We start from the raw sequence: 17338 nt of genomic DNA, 5'->3' as shown, positions 1-17338 counted from the left end.
TTTTTAGTCTTTTTTTTTTTTTTTTTTTTTTTTTAGGGGCATTTCATATTCAAAACATCAGCATCTGTCCTGCGGACAACATCCAAAGAACACTTTTGTATTAACCAGCCTCTTGCAACAAGAGGGCTGATACGGGGCTCTGTACACCAGCATGCAAAAATATTGAGGCTCAACGCTGACAAAAAAAACGTCCGTCAGTCCCAGCAAAGCTCGAGGGAGATGCGTTCTCTAACGACGTCGCTGTCTGCCGGGTTCTGTAGGGAACCCAAACAGGATCACCCCCCCCCCCCCCCCACGTTCCTTCATTTAAAACAGTCTTCACTTTTCTCGACTTAAAAACACTCAAACAGTTCCTCATCAGTGCCTTCAATATACAGTTCCACCTCGCCTGTGAAAAAGACAGCCGAGGGCTGAAGGGTGAAGCAGTGCTATATACAACTAACCTGAAGACCCCCCCCATGTGACTCACATCCGGGTCATCTTCATAAATATACTGTCTTTACAGCGTCCACTTTAGAAAAGGAACAAAACAACAGCCCTCCCCCCACCACCACCACCACCACCTTTCCACAGAATCGGGCTCAAATAGACTACAACCACACTACATCCTAGTTCCACTACTTCTTCGGTTAACAAAAAAAAGTCTCCACTGCCCCCTCGCCCTCTGCTACATCACGGGGGGGAAATAACGAGTAAGAACAGAGTCAGAAGACGAACACTAGAAGCGACGGAGTGATTCCACTAACGCACTGCACTGGACTTCTCAATGGTTTCCCTGAATCATCGATGGAAAAGGCTCATCCTCTTCCTTTCTCAAGATAGTATACGACATTAGAGATCTGTGTATATACATATGCATTTGTGTTTGTCGGTTTGGGCTTGTATAGGTATATCTATGTGCACATATAGAGTATTTCTTATTCTTAAATATGTATAGTTAAATTAGAGGTTAGTTGTGTTTGCCTTTTTCTTTCTTTTTTACATTCAGTTGTTAAAGATAAAGAGATACGTAGATAAAGAGGCATGGAAAAGGAACAACATGGGGACTGTGCGGCCTTCTTTCTTTCTGCAAACCCACTTTATAAAGAACCAAACGGAGGGAGGATTTCTTCTTTCTTTTAATCCAACCCCATCTTTTGAAAAAGAGTCTCTTCGGTGGATCTTTCTGAACTTTTGCGATCCGTCAAATCGTCTCGAAAAACAACCGTCCTTGAAAGAGGAACGGGGAGGTGGGCTGTGAAAGGTTTGAGACCAAGACCGCTGACAAAGAAAGGACACGCATGAGGTTGTGAAACCAAAGTGGGAACAAACCTCCCCCCCACTGCGCTACGCACTGCATGGCAAAAGAAGCAAGAGGGGAAACGAAGACGGGAGATGTGTCGACGGTCGGGATCTGACAATATGTGGAGGCTGTCAAGGTTACATGGATATCTTTTCTGAGGTATTCTGTGTTGTAAGTTTTTCTTTTTTTTCTTCTTCTTTACATTTTTGCACACCAAGAAACACCAAAGATGGAAATACATTATCAAAGACCGAAAGAAAGAGCAAACACTCGGCGGTGCTTTCAACGCTCGCTTTTCTGTTGTTTCCGCGAGCAGCTTTCCTAAATTTATGACATTCGGGAAGGAGACAGTGTTGAGTTGGATCTCCAGAGGACCAACGAGGTGGAGCGTTAAGCGAGCTCTGCACGAGCCTCCGCTGCTAAGAGTTAGTCATATTTACAATCCTCGCTGTTTTTTTAATAAAGCACTGAAAAAAGTATTTGGCTGAAAATAATGTACAGAAAAGGCTTTTCAAAGAGCCTTTTAGGTGATGTTGTTCTGGCTCTCATGGGTCAACTCGCAGCAGATGAGTTCGAGGTGTTCCGTGAGAGAGTTGGTGAATAGTTTTGGCTGTTTTAATCTTCCCTATACTGCCAAACTTCCCGGCTGAGGACTGAACTCTTGAGATCCGCTCATCGAGCGCCGGTCTGTCTGAGCCGACTATCGATCGTGCCCACGAGCCAGCGCTGCTCCTCGGCTCGACTATAAATACACCGCTGTGGTTCTGTCTGCACGAGGCGTAGACTTCGCCACTGACAGGAGGAGGTACGCGGCTGTCAAAGACGCCAAAAGATCAACACGTAGAGGACGCCATCACTCGAAAGACTGCAAAGAGAAGCTACAAGAGGATCACGGCAATGCACTGGCAACTTCAACAAAAGCCCCCCCCCCCCGCTCATTAGACACTTATTTTTTTGTTCTTGGTTTTTTAAACACAGAAACTAAAAGTCAAGCTCGAGCCTGTTACCCTGAAACATCAAAGCGAAATCAGAGACTTCATACAACACTAACGGCCACACCTTTAAAACATCGAGTCTCTTTAGTGGAGAGAGTTCACCAAGGCTGAAATATTAACCGACCGCCAAACATATACTGCATGTATGTTGTGCGTTAGTGTGTGTTTTTTCCAATATTGCAGAAGATTACGTCCCCCCCCTTGTTGCTGAAATAACGACTTCATCAACTTCCTGATTTAAAATAAATCTACATCGGCAAAGTTCCTCATCAGAGGAGAGCGTGGCAAAGCCTCTGTGAAAAGAGAAGAGACGGGGGAAGACCGTGTTCAGGGGCCTCTGGGTCGAGTGTACAATCCCAAGAGGCGACAGTGAGGTTTAGAGAAAGGCCTGATGAGAGGTGAAGGACCCGGGGCTGCCCAGGAACACCCCATCTCTCCTGGGATAAACGAGGGCCTGTCAGCCCCAAGGTGCTCACGCTCCACTGGATGCTGAGAGGATGACACTAGTTGGGGCGCGAAGGTGAAAGGGAGAGGAAGGAAGGGGGGGGGGGGGGGGTTATGACTTTTCATCAAAGAAAATGACAATAAAATCAACATTTAACAGAGGTGTGGCAGGAGGACGCGTGGCCTCTACTCGGCCCACCGACGGCGCTGCAGCAGCATCACGGCGCAGAAACTTCACACTTCTGAGTGACGGGACAATCAAGATCTGACACATTTCTGAGGAGGAATAACAAGACGAGCAGATTGCTGTGGTCGGCGAACAATCAGAGGACACTGAGGCCAGTGGGAGGCCTGACAAATCATCCCGCTCACTCTCTGAGGGCTTAACTTTCATCAAAAACCCTTTTTTCGAACCTGACCTCGGAAGTTTACAAGGTCTAGAAATGCATGTGAAATGCCTGTAATGGCTACTTCACTGGCAACAACAGACTCTACTTTAGTTTTCAAACTAACCGATCCACTCCTGAAGCAGTTGGAATCCTGAAAAGATCCCTACGTGACGAACTGAGGTAGCAGAAACCACCGAGGAGGACAAACGTGCTCTTCGATGCTCTCGCATGGACACGAATGAGAGCGGGACAAAGAGAGAGTCTGGCTGGAAGTGTAAAGAAGGGAACAAGGACACGAGAAGAGGATAACGGACCTCCTGTGGTAAATATCTGTTCGCCGGTGTTGGACAAATGTTTTCTTTAATCACGTCTTCTGACAAAGCCCTAAGAATCAGCGTCAGAAGCCACAAATCGAATTCCCCCCAAACTCAACCCGAAGCCTGCACGTTAAGAGATAAACCAGAGATTTGCAGAGTTGGATTTGACTCCACGTAGGTAGCTCTACAGGGCCAGACACACCTCCACATGGGAGCAATGCTGCAAGAATGTCAAGGCAACACACAAGGGCACCTCGTGAAATGCAATGCGGTCTATCGCAGAGCGTTTCTGGCCAGATTTCCTCCACACAGCCGTGGCTTTTATTTTTCTAAATTACCTGATGGGGTGCTATATTTTGTCCCTAATAATCCTCTTTCCTCTCTTAAGTGAGGTTTCTGAGCGACCGCGGCACCTTTTTTTATTTATTTATTTCAACCGCAGACGTGAAAGTATACCGTTGGTTTGTGAAGTGAATTTCAGCGTCGTTCCGGTAAAAGCCCGTTGTTTAAGCGCGGCGTGGGGGTGGGGATGGCGACCTTCAGCAGCCTTTATTCTGCCGCGCTTCACTTAGATTTCACTCCCGTCCACCTCCTCAGAATGCCACTTCTGTCTCACTGCCATCTGCAGGGAGGCTTTCTGCCGGGGTCGGAGAAGGCGAGACGCTCGCCAGCACCGCGGGCTCGTCGGAGGCGAGAAACAGCCAGAGTGAGAGAGAAAATGTCTGCTGCGAGCCGCTCACGAAGCAACGTAATCAACGGAATTTAAGCCGACTAATTTGACCCTTAAACCGACCCTTAAATGATTTGAGATCGTGATTAGAGTCTTCAAAAGGCACCCTCGAGTCCACTGATTAAAGAACAGCAAACATATAATCCCTTAATCCTGGCAACATCATCGGATTGAGCGCGTTGGTTTCGTGGAGAAGATTAATGAGCCAGGTTGGGAATTTAGAAATCAACAGCTCTGAATAATGTGAAAGTAGAGAAAGCAGGCAATTAAAAGAGTGCACTTTGAAAACATTCAGCCCCATGACAATACTTATTTTTTAAAGCGCACGCTTTTCTAAAAGATGTACTTAGTATTAGACGGTGAATTCAAGGTGTAGCTGTCAATATCCTGATACGGTAACACTCTCTTACATGTGTAGTGATTTAACATGAAGACTTCTATCTTTAGACTCAAATTGTTACACTCCAGCATTTCCATTTTTCCCCCCAAATTTCCTGCGTAGTGAATTTGAACGGAGGGAAGGTGTCTGTCGCGTTGATCGCTGCTGAAGAGCGTCGTTCCAGAAGCGTGTCTGGCCTTAAAGAGTTTCGTACTTATCTCTGCTTTCAAAACCAGGCTGCTGCTGCCGAGCGACTGGTTGTCACATCTCCACAAATGCTTTGACATTTACAGCACTCGGCGTCGCACCCCAGCGACAAACGAGATGCACATTTGCTCAGATCTGTTAGCGCCGCTTTGACAAATGTCTGGGGGGAATAACAACACCATCATGGCGGAGCTTATGACACGCAAGGTAAAGTGTAACTGTCAGTAGATGTGCTGATTATTATCTTTTTAAACTGCACTCAGAGAGTGGATCTTGTTGCAAGAGAGAGAGAGAGAGAGAGAGAGACTTCTTGAATATGCAGTTAAAAGAAAAATCCATCCAAAAGTACGACGGGTAGTTTCTCAGAAAGAGATCCAAGTTCTGGACTATTTACTGGACTGCGAACCAGACCCAACATATTTAGCTTCTGGTGATGTTCTTTGCATTCCTGCATCTATTTTGTAGCTTTTCATGTCATTTTGTACCCAAGGTGGACAATTCAATTGGACCAGCATGCAATGCAGCCGCAAGACACCACATGGGAGCAACGCTCACTTTTTCTTATCTGTAGAATCTTTAATCTTTATCCTTCGAACTAGATAAACTGTAAACCCGTTAGGTTTCATAAGAGATTAGAGGGGAGCATTGCGATCGCCTCTCAGCGGCTCTCAACACGGCGACGCCTGAGCTGGCAGCTCATAGCTAACAGTGCAAACAGCGCAAAGTATGGTAACAGCGCTGACAGAGCTTTGAACGTGTTGACCCGAGGGGCAACCGCAGGGTGGGAGCTACACGGTCGGGGCGGTGTTATCAGCTGTAGCCTCCGCATGAGAGCTAACCAGTGGGGCACGCTCACGTGCACTAACGGCACACGCTCTGGTAATGCACACAGAGGGAAGCGACTTTTCTCTGCTCAGATACACATTACTGCACTCTCTTTCAAATGTTTGTGCTTTTTAGCAGCCAGACAAAACATCCCGGGCGTCGATGTTTAGCCCCCCCCCCCCACACTGGTAGCTCAAATACACAGAAGCCTTAACGACAAGTGTCAACAGAATAACTGCAGGAATGCACACACCATCACAGACTGCTAACATAGAACCGTACAGCTGAAGGATGGATTTGTCTTTCCTTGAACGAGAACAATTTGTAGATTGATTTACAATAAAAAGCAGCGTGTTGTTAAAAGCAACAAACAACACAAAGTGGTTTTCACAGAGGCAGTGCCTGCAGTGTCCCAGCGAGCCAGATCAAGAACTCAGCCGGCAGCGCTGATGTTCTGCAGGCCGTGTGTACAAAACACCCCCACCTGCTTCTAAAAGAGAACCGGCAGACTCCCAGCTTCATAATTATACGTAAAACCCGCCCACACAAAGTGTGGCTACCTGATGAGGAGGGAGGGAGTGTGTTGCTGTGGGTGCCTCGTGTCTCTTGTGTGTGCGCTCTGCTCTTCCACGGCTGTGTGTGCTCGAGAGAATACAGCGTCTGTATTCACAGAAACCTGGCTTCTGGCTTTTAAACAATTTGCCTTTTCTTTTTTTTTTTATATATATATATAAGAAAACAAATAAAGGAAAATAATATTCCATCAGAATAACAGTACGAATGACAAGAAACGACGATTATTCAAAAACTGCTTCCGTCGGTTTACGTCTAAAAATCTGGAAACGAGCCGTACTAAAAATCCTGATTCTTCTTTGTGTGTGTGTGTGTGTGTGTGTGTGTGTGTGTGAGCGTGCTTCTCATGTACAATCAGCTGCTTTGAAGTGGTCGGACCTGAGGTATAAATGACAACCGGATATGCAGCGTGACAGAAAAAGAAACGGAACAAAGCTCTCGGCAGAGAGGAGCATGGCAATCATATACATTGTGGGTCTTTCTTTCCCGGTAGCGCTCAGCACGACACGCCGTCCCGAAACAAAACGGCGCGTCATGTGGCGTCTACTAAGTGAGGTTACAGTAGTTGTTGTTCGACATTTTTCTTTTCTTTCACTCAGAAAAAAAAAAAAAAAAAGAACGAAAATAAATGAAATTGAAACCAACCTGAAAAGCAAAAGAGAGAAATCGATCGGCTTACCTGAAGACGCAAGAAAACAGTAAAATAAATACCTGTATATTCATAAGTATATAGCCTCTTTTCATTTTCATCATATAAAGGTACATTTTCCTGTTTGTGGTGGCGTTTTTTTGGAATGCAAAAGATTTTGGATATATTTTTCTTTTACAAAACAGCAGATGAAGGAAGGTTAACTTGTCCACCTGTCCCCCAATCGCCCCTCTGGGTCTCTGATTTCTCTGAGTGTGAGAAATAAAAAAATAAAAAAAAGCCCTCTCAAGTTTCAACCTGGAGTTATATTTCACCTACAAACACACAATAAACCATGAAAGAAAACAAAAAAACACCTCGGTGAACAAAAATACCTTTCTCAGACCAGGGTGGGACCGCCCTGACTGAGCGCCTCCAGGGTGAAACCAGACGACTGAATCCCAAAATGTTTGAACTTTCAGAGGAAGACATGAGAGGTTTGCAGCCTTCCCATACCAACCCCGTCCAGTGCTAAGAACCGGAATAGCTGTAGCGTCCCTGTTGTCTTCCCTCTCTCTCGATCTGCTGCTCTCTGTATATTTCTATAAGGTTTTGTTGCCTGAAAAACCTGAAAGGAGGTAGGGTGGCAAATATTGGTCAGTCAGACACTTGAAGCGTCTCCCTCCTCCCTTCGCAAGAGGGAGGCGAAACAAAGAAAAGAAAAAACAGATAATAAAATAAAAGAAACAGCGGAGGATACTATATTTCCCAGAGTATCGGCTATCCCTTCGCCAGGCTCCCAGGTAAGGTATACATACAAGTACGAGGCACAGAAAGGAGTCATTATTCTGAGATTGAGGTATAGCACTCGGTCTCTGATGGCCAAGTCGACATATAGTATATGTATGTGTGTGTGTGTGTGTATATATATATATATATATATATATACACACACACACACACACACACACGATTATAAATTACATCTAGTACAGGTAGTTAAGTCTGCGCCATTTTCCGACTGACAAATATTGCTGCCCATCCCGTTGGCTCGATCCTGAGACATTTACAGTACTGAAGGCTACGGTCGCACGCCCGCGTCAGAAAAGGACTGCATCTCCAATGCAAGCAGCGTAAAAGTGAAACGTAAAAAAAGCAAAAAACGAATAAAAACAACAGTCTGTTGAGAATGAACCGACGGTGCCGTCTCTTGTGCAGACGGCTGTTCTGGTTTTGTACGTTTTTGAGATATTCATTTCAGTTCACTACATTCATTATGTGAGTATTTTGTCAATATATATGTATATAAATAGATATATACTGTTCTCTTAAGTATATAATATGAGTTTTTCTTTTTTTTTTAAACAGCAGTGAGAATCAGTTGCAAGAAGGAGGACTTTTTCGGACAGGGGGAGCCGTTAACCACATGACTATAAACAATACAAAGAAACCAAATGAAATGAAATAAATACACCTTTAAATGGCATGCACCTCAGCAGGTAAGGGCAGGCTGGAAATGGGACTTTTTTTAAATGACCCACATTTTTAGAAAGCATTGGCACATTTATAGCAAAAAGCCAAACGTTAAGTAAGGATCAACAGTTTCTTGAAGGACGGAGGAATCTCCCCTCTTAGGGGAATTCTGTCTAAGTGCTGTTGGAGTTCATCCATACAAACCTGTGCATTAAGTGCCAATTACACCATTTCTACACGTGTATTTTTATTAAGTGGCTTTTGGGAAGGGGCACATTGTACGCCACGTTTTTTGTCAAACGGTATTCACAGCCGGCTAAGTGAGCAGCTACTATACAAGAGTTCATAACAAGTGCTTTACTCAGATCAGTGCGTTGTCCTTCGCTGGGTCAGACTCAACTCGCACAACAACCTTTTAGACACTTCTAAATGCTCAGCATTGTCAAAGTGTTGGACGCATTTCATGCATGACGATCCCCGGGGCATGTAGCTGTCCCGGGGGTCCTTTCTGGAGCTCTTCCCGTTGGCCATGCACACCTGTCAATCAGGCCAAGGGAGCTACAGAGCTTAACGTGGATAACCAATAACCACAGAGGGGGAATTAAGATTGTGTGCAACAGGTAATAAATCATTCTAATTCTAATTAGATTGTGTTTCATTCATAATTTAGAATGAGTGTGAGATTGCGTTGAAATCGTCTCAACATAGTGATTAACAATATTCAATTAACTCGACCCCAAAATTCAGCCAAAAAAAGTGGTGCATGCCATTTTCTTTAAAAAGAATAATCCAAGAAAACAAATCAAATAAATAAAATATACAATACATTTCATAAAGGAGTGAATCATCGTCATCATTTCATCTGAACAGAGAGGTACAATTCTCACAGGCCGGGTGAGCACCAGGCAGTGTTGGGAGCGAAGAGCAACATTTACCCCAGAGCACAAAAACATGACAACCAAAAAGCTTTTGACGTCTTCAGTCTTTCCCTCGTGGAAAATACCAAAAGAGCTTTTCCTTTTTCTGTCCACCTGTGTCTTGAGAGGGATATTCTTTTCTATTCCCGGTGCTTCAGTGGCGAGCGGAGGGGACACACCGAGACGACACTACACAAAACTCAACTTGTTCAAGCCGTCGACCGTTTCTTTTCACCTTTTTTTTTTCCCGTTTTAAATCTTGGAGGTAATCGAGAGGAAATCAAAAGAGTTGTTTGGGTCCCGAGCTGCAGCCGTTTGAAAGTCTTCACACACTAAAGCTTTTATTTCTTCCATCTCTCTGCCCTCCTGATCGCTCTCTGATCCGTCACCCAGCGAAGAGCTACACTACATGCATAACCGTCAAACAGATTCTCTTCCTCTCTTGTGTTTTTGCTGACTTTTGAAAAGTGCCATCGTAGAAGTTTAGCGCCATGAGTTCGAGTCCCAAACCCAACGTCTGTCTGTCCTTTGTCGTGATTCATTAGCAGGTCTATCTACTATGGCGCTGCCATATTGACTCACATGGCCCCTCCCCTCGACAAAGAATTAGTGAGAGGCGTGGCTTGTCCTCCTGTCTGTCTACTATAGGTCCAACAGGAAATTACCATATTTAAAAACCCACATCATCCGTCTCAGTAACCCTGAGTTAAAAATGAGAAAAGAAATCATCCAGAATCACGGATTGGCTTTTAAATCATCGGTCGTAATAATTTACAATATCTTAAATCTGCTTTTCCCTCGTTTCTATTAAGTACCCCTCCCCACTGCATATTGCCCTCCCCCATCCCCAAACCCCTCTATAAATGCACATTGTTGTAATAAACTGCCGTTAAAACTGTCTTTGAGGTTTGAGGGAGAATAATTTATTTTAAAACTCTTCAGCTAAGCCGCTTAGTTCGATTTCTATTTTTTAAAGGAAGAAAAAACAAAAAAAACCATCAGCAATGTGTTGTTGTTAGCTAAAACCCATTAGCGTAGGCTAGCTAAAGCCTTGTACAGGAGCTAGGCAATCAACTGGATAGCAGCAGAGTTTCACATTCTGATCCTAAAAGGCCTTCATCCAGTAAAGATTTCCATAAAGGGGATGAGCTCACTTTGGTCACCGTTTGGAGGGCAACCTGAAGGCGACTTCAGCTTTCCAGGATCAGCAGTGAGACACTGATGGAGGTCCATGAGGTAGCATTCCGCCTTAAAAACAGCCGATCCACAATCAGATTAAACCTAAACTTGTCTCTTGGCAAATCTCTTGGATCTGATTATGGATCAGCGTACGCAGGCGATGTGCACCTCCGACCTGTTACGAGGTTGCGACTGGGCTTCAGAGACAGACCATAATAAGTGCATGATGCAAGGGCAACAATGCCGAGGTAACCTGGTCTGTAAGCGCCAGAGCCAAAGTGTAGTGCAAAAGAAAGCAAATCAAACGAAAGGATAAAAGACAGAGTAAAAGAAGTCAATTATAGAATTCAGTAGTGTCCACGAAACTCACAAACATGCATCCCTGAATGACTTGTGTGTCTTCTCGCATTCAAAAAGGACGGGTCAATGTTGCCTTCGTCCACACAGAAATTAACAGAATTTCTTAAGGAGGAAAGAAAGGTTTGCAGTTAAAGCGTCATGGCTACCTGGCAATAAGAGAATGGGCTTTGATTCACAACCCCGGTGAGGAATACCAATGGTGTGATTAAACCGTACAGTTGGCTTCAAATGTAATAGACAGTTCATTTACCAATCTTCAGCGAGTACTTTGTGAGAGAGGGGAGCAGTAAAGGGACTAATTTGTTTTTTTTTTTTAAGGAGTTAATTTTCAATCTTCCCCTCATTTGTTTCCCCAAATTGGAATGGTCCAAAGCCCAAAACTGCATTTATAAGCAGCAATGGTTCAGTGTATCAAGTTCAGAAAAGAGGGGGATTGGGTTTTGGGGCTGGGGATTATTAGCATGCTTATGGGAATTTCATTAATTGTCATTTAACGAATGTCTTTAGCTGCGTTTGTCAAGCCCCTGGCTATAAAAGCTAAACAAATGCTTAAACGGCATCACTTGTTTAAAAACCATCCGTTTAGTTGTTTACCTCCAGTGTGTTTTAAGAATCCTCCTTATGTTATCCCTGCGTTTGTGCTCACCCAGATACTGCAAAGTAAATTGGCACAAATAAAGCCCCATCCGTTTTCAAATCACTTAAGTCATTTGACTGAGGTTTACATGTGTTTAGTCGTTTAGTCGATTGGTTTGAAATTGTCATCGATCTCTTCTTTTACATTGTCCTTGAGCTCAGCGGCTGCCAGTGGCGGGCCGCCGTCGTCGTCTCCTGGGGTTCCGGTGGGCGTGTTCTCTGACTCTGCGAGAGGAAAATCCTGGCCTCCTGCTTCCATCTTCATCATCAGCTTGAGCTTCTTCTTTGGGGGGTTCTTCAGGGTTCCCAGGCGCTCCTTGACCTTGTACTCCAGGGTGCTGTGCGGGATCCCGTACATGTTCTGAGCCTTGGACACACTCATCTTCCCGCTCATCACGACCGTTATGGCCTCCTCCAGGATCTCGGTGTTGTACTGGCGATAACGGCCCCGCTTCTTCCTCGGCTGCTTGGAGTTTGGGTCCCCTTCCGCGTCGGAGGTGGAGTACGCTGGCCCGGAACTGGAGTGGTCCAAGTCAGAGCTCCAGTAGTCCGCTGCCCCATCCAGCAGGCTTCCAAGGCTTCCTCCCCGGCGGTTCTGCTTGGGCAGGATGGCTCTCAGCTTCCGGTTAAGGATGTTCTCCCCATGGCCACCACCCCCGACCCCCATGGGGCCATAGCCATACAGCTCAGAAGCATGGTCCCAGGAGAGATCCATGCCCCGAACTTGGGGGATCTTTAGGTCGACAGGTGGCGAGTGACCCTGGTCCCTCTTGCCCTCATTGTGGTGGTGTTGGGCCTTAGAGACCTGATTGTGGTGGTGATGGTGGAGGGAACTTTTGAAGGAGAAGGCTCCGTGGTGGTTGTGGTGATTTTCCAGGAATGTAGGTAGGTCTTTGAGGTCACTGAGGGCCCCGCTCAGAGCTCCACTGGCCTGCTTTAGCTTCATCAGGCTTTCGAGGTGGGCCTTGCTTCCCCAGAAAGAGGAAGAGCCCTTCTGGCCAAGCAAGGCGTAGGACTGCACATGATTGAGCAAGCCGGCTGACTCTAGATTAGACAATGAAAGAGCAGCAGGCTGGCTCAGGAGACGATGCTTCTGGCTCAGGAGCTCTTCCTTGATACGCAGCGAGCGGGCCAATGGCGGCTTGAAGGAGTTGGAGTTGACGTAGTTCTCCCCAAGTCCATCCTGCAAGCTTCCCTGCAGCAGGCCGTCTTCGTCCACCTCTGGCAGGGTATGTTCCACTTTGATAGAATGTCTGAAGGGAGGAAAAACAGGAGGACAGTTTAGGAACAGTGTCCGGTACGTCGTTATAAAATAAAACTGATTGTCGAGACCAAGGTTTGATGCATATCGCATTTTGTAATTTAAGATTACAATCTTTAATGTGTAGCTTGGAATTCATTTATTCATCGTTTGACTTTTTACCACCTAAATCGTAAACACGTAAACACTAATAACTTACATTTGAGGAACTCAACAGCAGTGTCTTTTGCCAGAAACAACATTTTAAGATAAACCACAGAGCTCACTGTCAACAGCCTGCATTATCTACTTGTGACTATTTTTGTTCCTGTATTTGACGGAGATCTGTAGACGTCTGCACTGTTTCTGGAAAGATGTGTTGTAGTTTTGAATGTGATCTTTGAATGTTTTACGAATAAAGTTTTCTCTATTTTCCTTGTTTCAGAGTGGTGGCAGGAATCTCAAATCAGTGGATATCTCAAAGCTTCTGCAAATAAAACTAAAACTATTTGCATAAATACCACTCGGGGTAAATGGGGAAAGTACAGTATTTTGTGACTTGCTTAAATTGAGCATATATCCAGTAAATACATAAAGCTGTAAGTGCACGCATAGGCCTGCTTGGTAAAACCTAACAAGACATGTCTTACACACCAGTCTTTCTCTTTATGCATGCAGAATACGAGTTCTAGTTACAATGTGTCGTTACTTCTGACACGAGGCAACGGTAATGTGTGGTATGTGACTGCTTAGCTCTACTCGCAGGTTTTACCGTAATAACATAAAAACACGTCTTTAATTCAGTTTAATAAAAACTCCAAACCAAGTTGTTAATCTGTGAAGAAATAGGAAGAAAAGAAATGCTACGACACAAACAATGTATTTTTCTGACTAATCTTTATTGTCGAGTGCTGGATAACAATCCCAAAAGAAACCGTCACTTCCTGATTCAACTCTTCACGCCTGAACACACGCAACCAAAATGAAAATCATGGTTGAAACACACGTCCTGCGTGCAAAGTGCCTCCAATTGAACTGCTGCAGCAAATTTCCCCACTGCTAAGTAACTATAGCAACAGAGGAAATGCTCTTTAAAGACATGCTCCCTCGGGTTCATAATAGCAGGAAATAGCTTGTCAAGTCAACGGATGGCACTGGGGAGGAGGACCTTGAGGGAAACACTGCGTCTTCTCCATTGGAGACAGTGTGGTAGCTACAGCACGACGGGCTGTGCGATGTGGGGAGTCCTCAGCGGGAGCTTTCAGACCGATTACCACAGTGGGCGGCCTCTGGCTTGCCGAAGACAATACGGGGTTAACGAGAGGCTTTGGAGTCTGCACTCTTAATAGAGCGTTCTGTTACAGTAAGCACACAGTCATCGGGGGAGGCTGCGCCGCACTCCTCACGGTGGAGCTGAGGATTCAATGTGGAAACAGAATTTTGTAGAAAACAAAAGGATGCAAAGAATTCACACAACAGAGGGGGATCCCCGGCGAGATGGATTGAAAGATTGTTTCAGAACCTGTGTATCCAAAACAACAGCGTGTGCCTTCTGAGGATAAAATGTCTTTTAAAGGAAGGTAGTCTCATCCTGCAATACACACACTAGCCCGGTGTGTGTGACCTGTAATACACGCACTAGCCCGGTGTGTGTGACCTGTAATACACGCACTAGCCCGGTGTGTGTGACCTGTAATACACGCACCAGCCCGGTGTGTGTGACCTGTAATACACGCACTAACCCGGTGTGTGTGACCTGTAATACACGCACTAGCCCGGTGTGTGTGACCTGTAATACACGCACTAACCCGGTGTGTGTGACCTGTAATACACGCACTAACTCCACTAATCCATCTTTGACCTACGGATCAAAAGTATTGCTGGAAATGGCAGCCGCGATTAGCGTCGAGCGTTTACCCCCACGTGATGCAAGAAGCGAGTGTGATGGCTACCGATTCAAACACGACTTCGAGGCAGAGTCCACATTCATCAATAAATGATCGGGCCGCAACACTGAGGATTGTCGATAAGTCCGCCAACACGGAGACGAAGAACAAAAAAACGGAGCAATCAAAGCCTCCGAATTGTGTTTGAAACATATTGCCACTGAACTCTCACTTGAGGCCGTAGGGGTGGCTGAGGGAGGGGCCTGCTTTATAAACAGCTGTACAGAAGCAGGTACACCCCCGCTGCGGGATCGATGGTAGCCAAAGTATCGATCAGCCAATTTTTTTATTTATATGATCTTGTTTGATTTCAGTTTTTTCCCTTTTTTTCCATATTTGTATGCAACAGTATTTTACAACCTAAGAGCCAGGTGTCACAGCACTTCACCGGCACTTGAAAGCAGCACACACACACACACACACACACACACACACACACACACACACACAGAGCTTCTTCATTCATGATCGTGTGTTGTGGTTGAATAACAAAAACACTGTCAGGGCTGTCCCGGTGGAGGGGTTTCCCCTGCAGTGATAATGATGAGCTCAAACAGTGCGATATGCAATATTATTACCTTTTTCTGTTTTTTGAAAATTACCTAATCTATCCTGATTTTAGTGCTATATAGAAAACCTTCATTGTTAGGCTATAATTAGGTCTAAAGTTGCTTTTGACAGTTTTAAAACGTATTAAATACTTTTTTTTGTTAAATGCAGAACACAGAAGGACGATAAGGCAGCTGAGAGACGCTTTGGTTGCATCTGGTTACTATGATACGTCATATTCGCAGAGGGACGGCAGGAGCGCCGTCCGTGGGGAGCCGGTGGATCGCGGTTCAAGTCCCCGCACGGACCAAGTACAGAGTGCGGACTGGAGAGCTGCCAGTTCGCCTCCTTGGTACTTCCGAGGCGCTCCTAATACTTGGATGGGCTAAATGCAGATGCTTAATTTGAGCTGTGCTATGTTCAATGTGTTCCAATAAAAGTAGATTTACATTTGACAAAGTCAAAATGTCGGCACAAGGAAACCTGTTTTCTTCTGAATGAAGGCTGAAGCCTTTGAGGAAGGACCCACCGGTCTATGTTCTGTTGTTGTTCAGCACTTGTATCCTGCTATTTAGGATGTGACGGTTGGTCTTTGTTGGTATTCGTCCCGCCCCTCCTCTATTGTGATTGGACAGCTGGGTAAACGTGCCGCGCTTAGCGCTGAATAGACGCTCATCGCCAGTTGCAGTTACTGCGACAGCCCTACGCCGTGTACCCGGGTCTTGTTGCACACAAAGACATCTCGGATTAAGTTCACCAGCTTTACCGAGGGCTCGGGAACCCTCGAGGTAGGGAGCCGTCTTTTGTTGAATCTGGATTATAGCTACATGGACATGCAGGAGATCTGCACATTCATCCGACAACTCGATCAAATCTGCCAGTGACGGTTGTCATCGTCTCGTGAAATCAATCTTCCTCAGCTTGACCTCTGGTTTGGCCTCTGGATTACCAATCAGAATCAGAATCAGAGTGTGGCATCATCCCCTCGGGCCGAGTCTCCACGCTCCCGACCAGCGCTCTTGTACTGGAAGCGCAGTGTATAGAAGCACAAAACAGCCGCGGTTGCTTTAACCTCTCCGCTTGTTGTTTTTAGGCGCGTGACTGCGGCGCTCGGCTAACGGAGGCCGGTTTGACTAATTCTGTTGGCTTACCCTTTGACCCCAGGCTCTGGGGAGAAGCCGGGGAAGGTTTTGTGGTTTCCTGCACTCTGGTTCTTCTTGGTGGAGAGGTCCAGGACGCCGTCTGAGGATAAACACACACACACACGGGAGGACAGATGTAACACGACGGAGCTCAAATCCTGTTCTCAACATCACACACTCAATACTTCTGATTATGAATCTGAGTTGTAGACTCAGTAGTTCATCATTTAGTATGCTTAGTATGCTTATTATGATTATTGAGTTTATTAAGAGTCTCTATGAGTTAGACAACTTTAACAGCTATTCCTGCTGCTGTTCAGTGCAAAACAACCCAAAGAGGACACGAGTAAAAACATTTAAAAATGTAAAGACACGAAAAACTGTTGACTTCACAGTTTCAGTTCATTTCTGTCCAGCAATGTTTATGCGCATTTTAAATTTTCCTGACACAGATTGGACAAAGTGCAATGAGAAAAGGCTAATAATATATATCAATATAAAAACTAATATCTGCAGAAGCATAGCGGATGAGAACATGATTTTCTGGAACTTTGCGCTGGAAACGTGAGCGTATAGTGTTAAAGGAGCAGCGTGCAGTCATGTGTGGAGACATGAAGAGGACGTGCTCTTCTTAGTTCTTAGTTTGAGGCAATTATATGCTAATGAAGACATAGTTATGAATATTTTATTCCATCTTCCTTTAAATGGCAGAGAAGCTGCGGTTGTATCAATACAGTCACAAATTGAATCTGTTAATTAACTTTAACAAAATGATTCACGATTCTTTCTTTCTTCTTCTAGTATTAAGCCGATGCTAGTCGATGTATTCCATATTTACATGACTTTGTGAGTGAGCTTTTTATTCTTTTATCAGTGATCACGTAGAGTTAAGGTAAAGATGGCAGGTCAATGCCATCTTTACACAATGTAACATGTAAGGTGGTCTACATTTCTTCTATATATATATATTTTGGGGGCCAGCACTCAGGCGTGCTTTACAAGTGATGAGTAAGATGTTGGCTGATGCCGGAGAGGAGGAAGTCACAGTCGTCGAGTCTGGAGAAGATGAACGCATGAATGACTTTCACCAGGTCAGCGTGAGGACAAAATGAGGATCGGTTTGATTT

General features: G+C 45.1%; 1 protein-coding gene across 1 annotated transcript in view; it reads right to left on the bottom strand.

The window, feature by feature from the left end:
* Nucleotides 1–562: 562 nt before the first annotated feature.
* Nucleotides 563–17338, bottom strand: part of lcor (ligand dependent nuclear receptor corepressor) — a 71439-nt gene continuing 54663 nt past the window's right edge. Inside the window, exons 6-7 of the mRNA XM_031877131.1 lie at nt 16221–16311; nt 563–12587 (exon numbers count right to left, since the gene is read on the bottom strand). Coding sequence (XP_031732991.1) covers nt 11438–12587; nt 16221–16311 — 1241 coding nt within the window. The 3' untranslated portion in view covers nt 563–11437. The remainder of the gene's footprint in view (nt 12588–16220; nt 16312–17338) is intronic.

Source organism: Anarrhichthys ocellatus, unplaced genomic scaffold, assembly GCF_004355925.1.
Source record: "Anarrhichthys ocellatus isolate YVR2014 unplaced genomic scaffold, GSC_Weel_1.0 scaffold126, whole genome shotgun sequence".
Classification (NCBI taxonomy): Eukaryota; Metazoa; Chordata; class Actinopteri; order Perciformes; family Anarhichadidae; genus Anarrhichthys; species Anarrhichthys ocellatus.
Note: the sequence above shows the minus strand (reverse complement) of the source record. Positions and strands in the feature narration are given on the sequence as shown.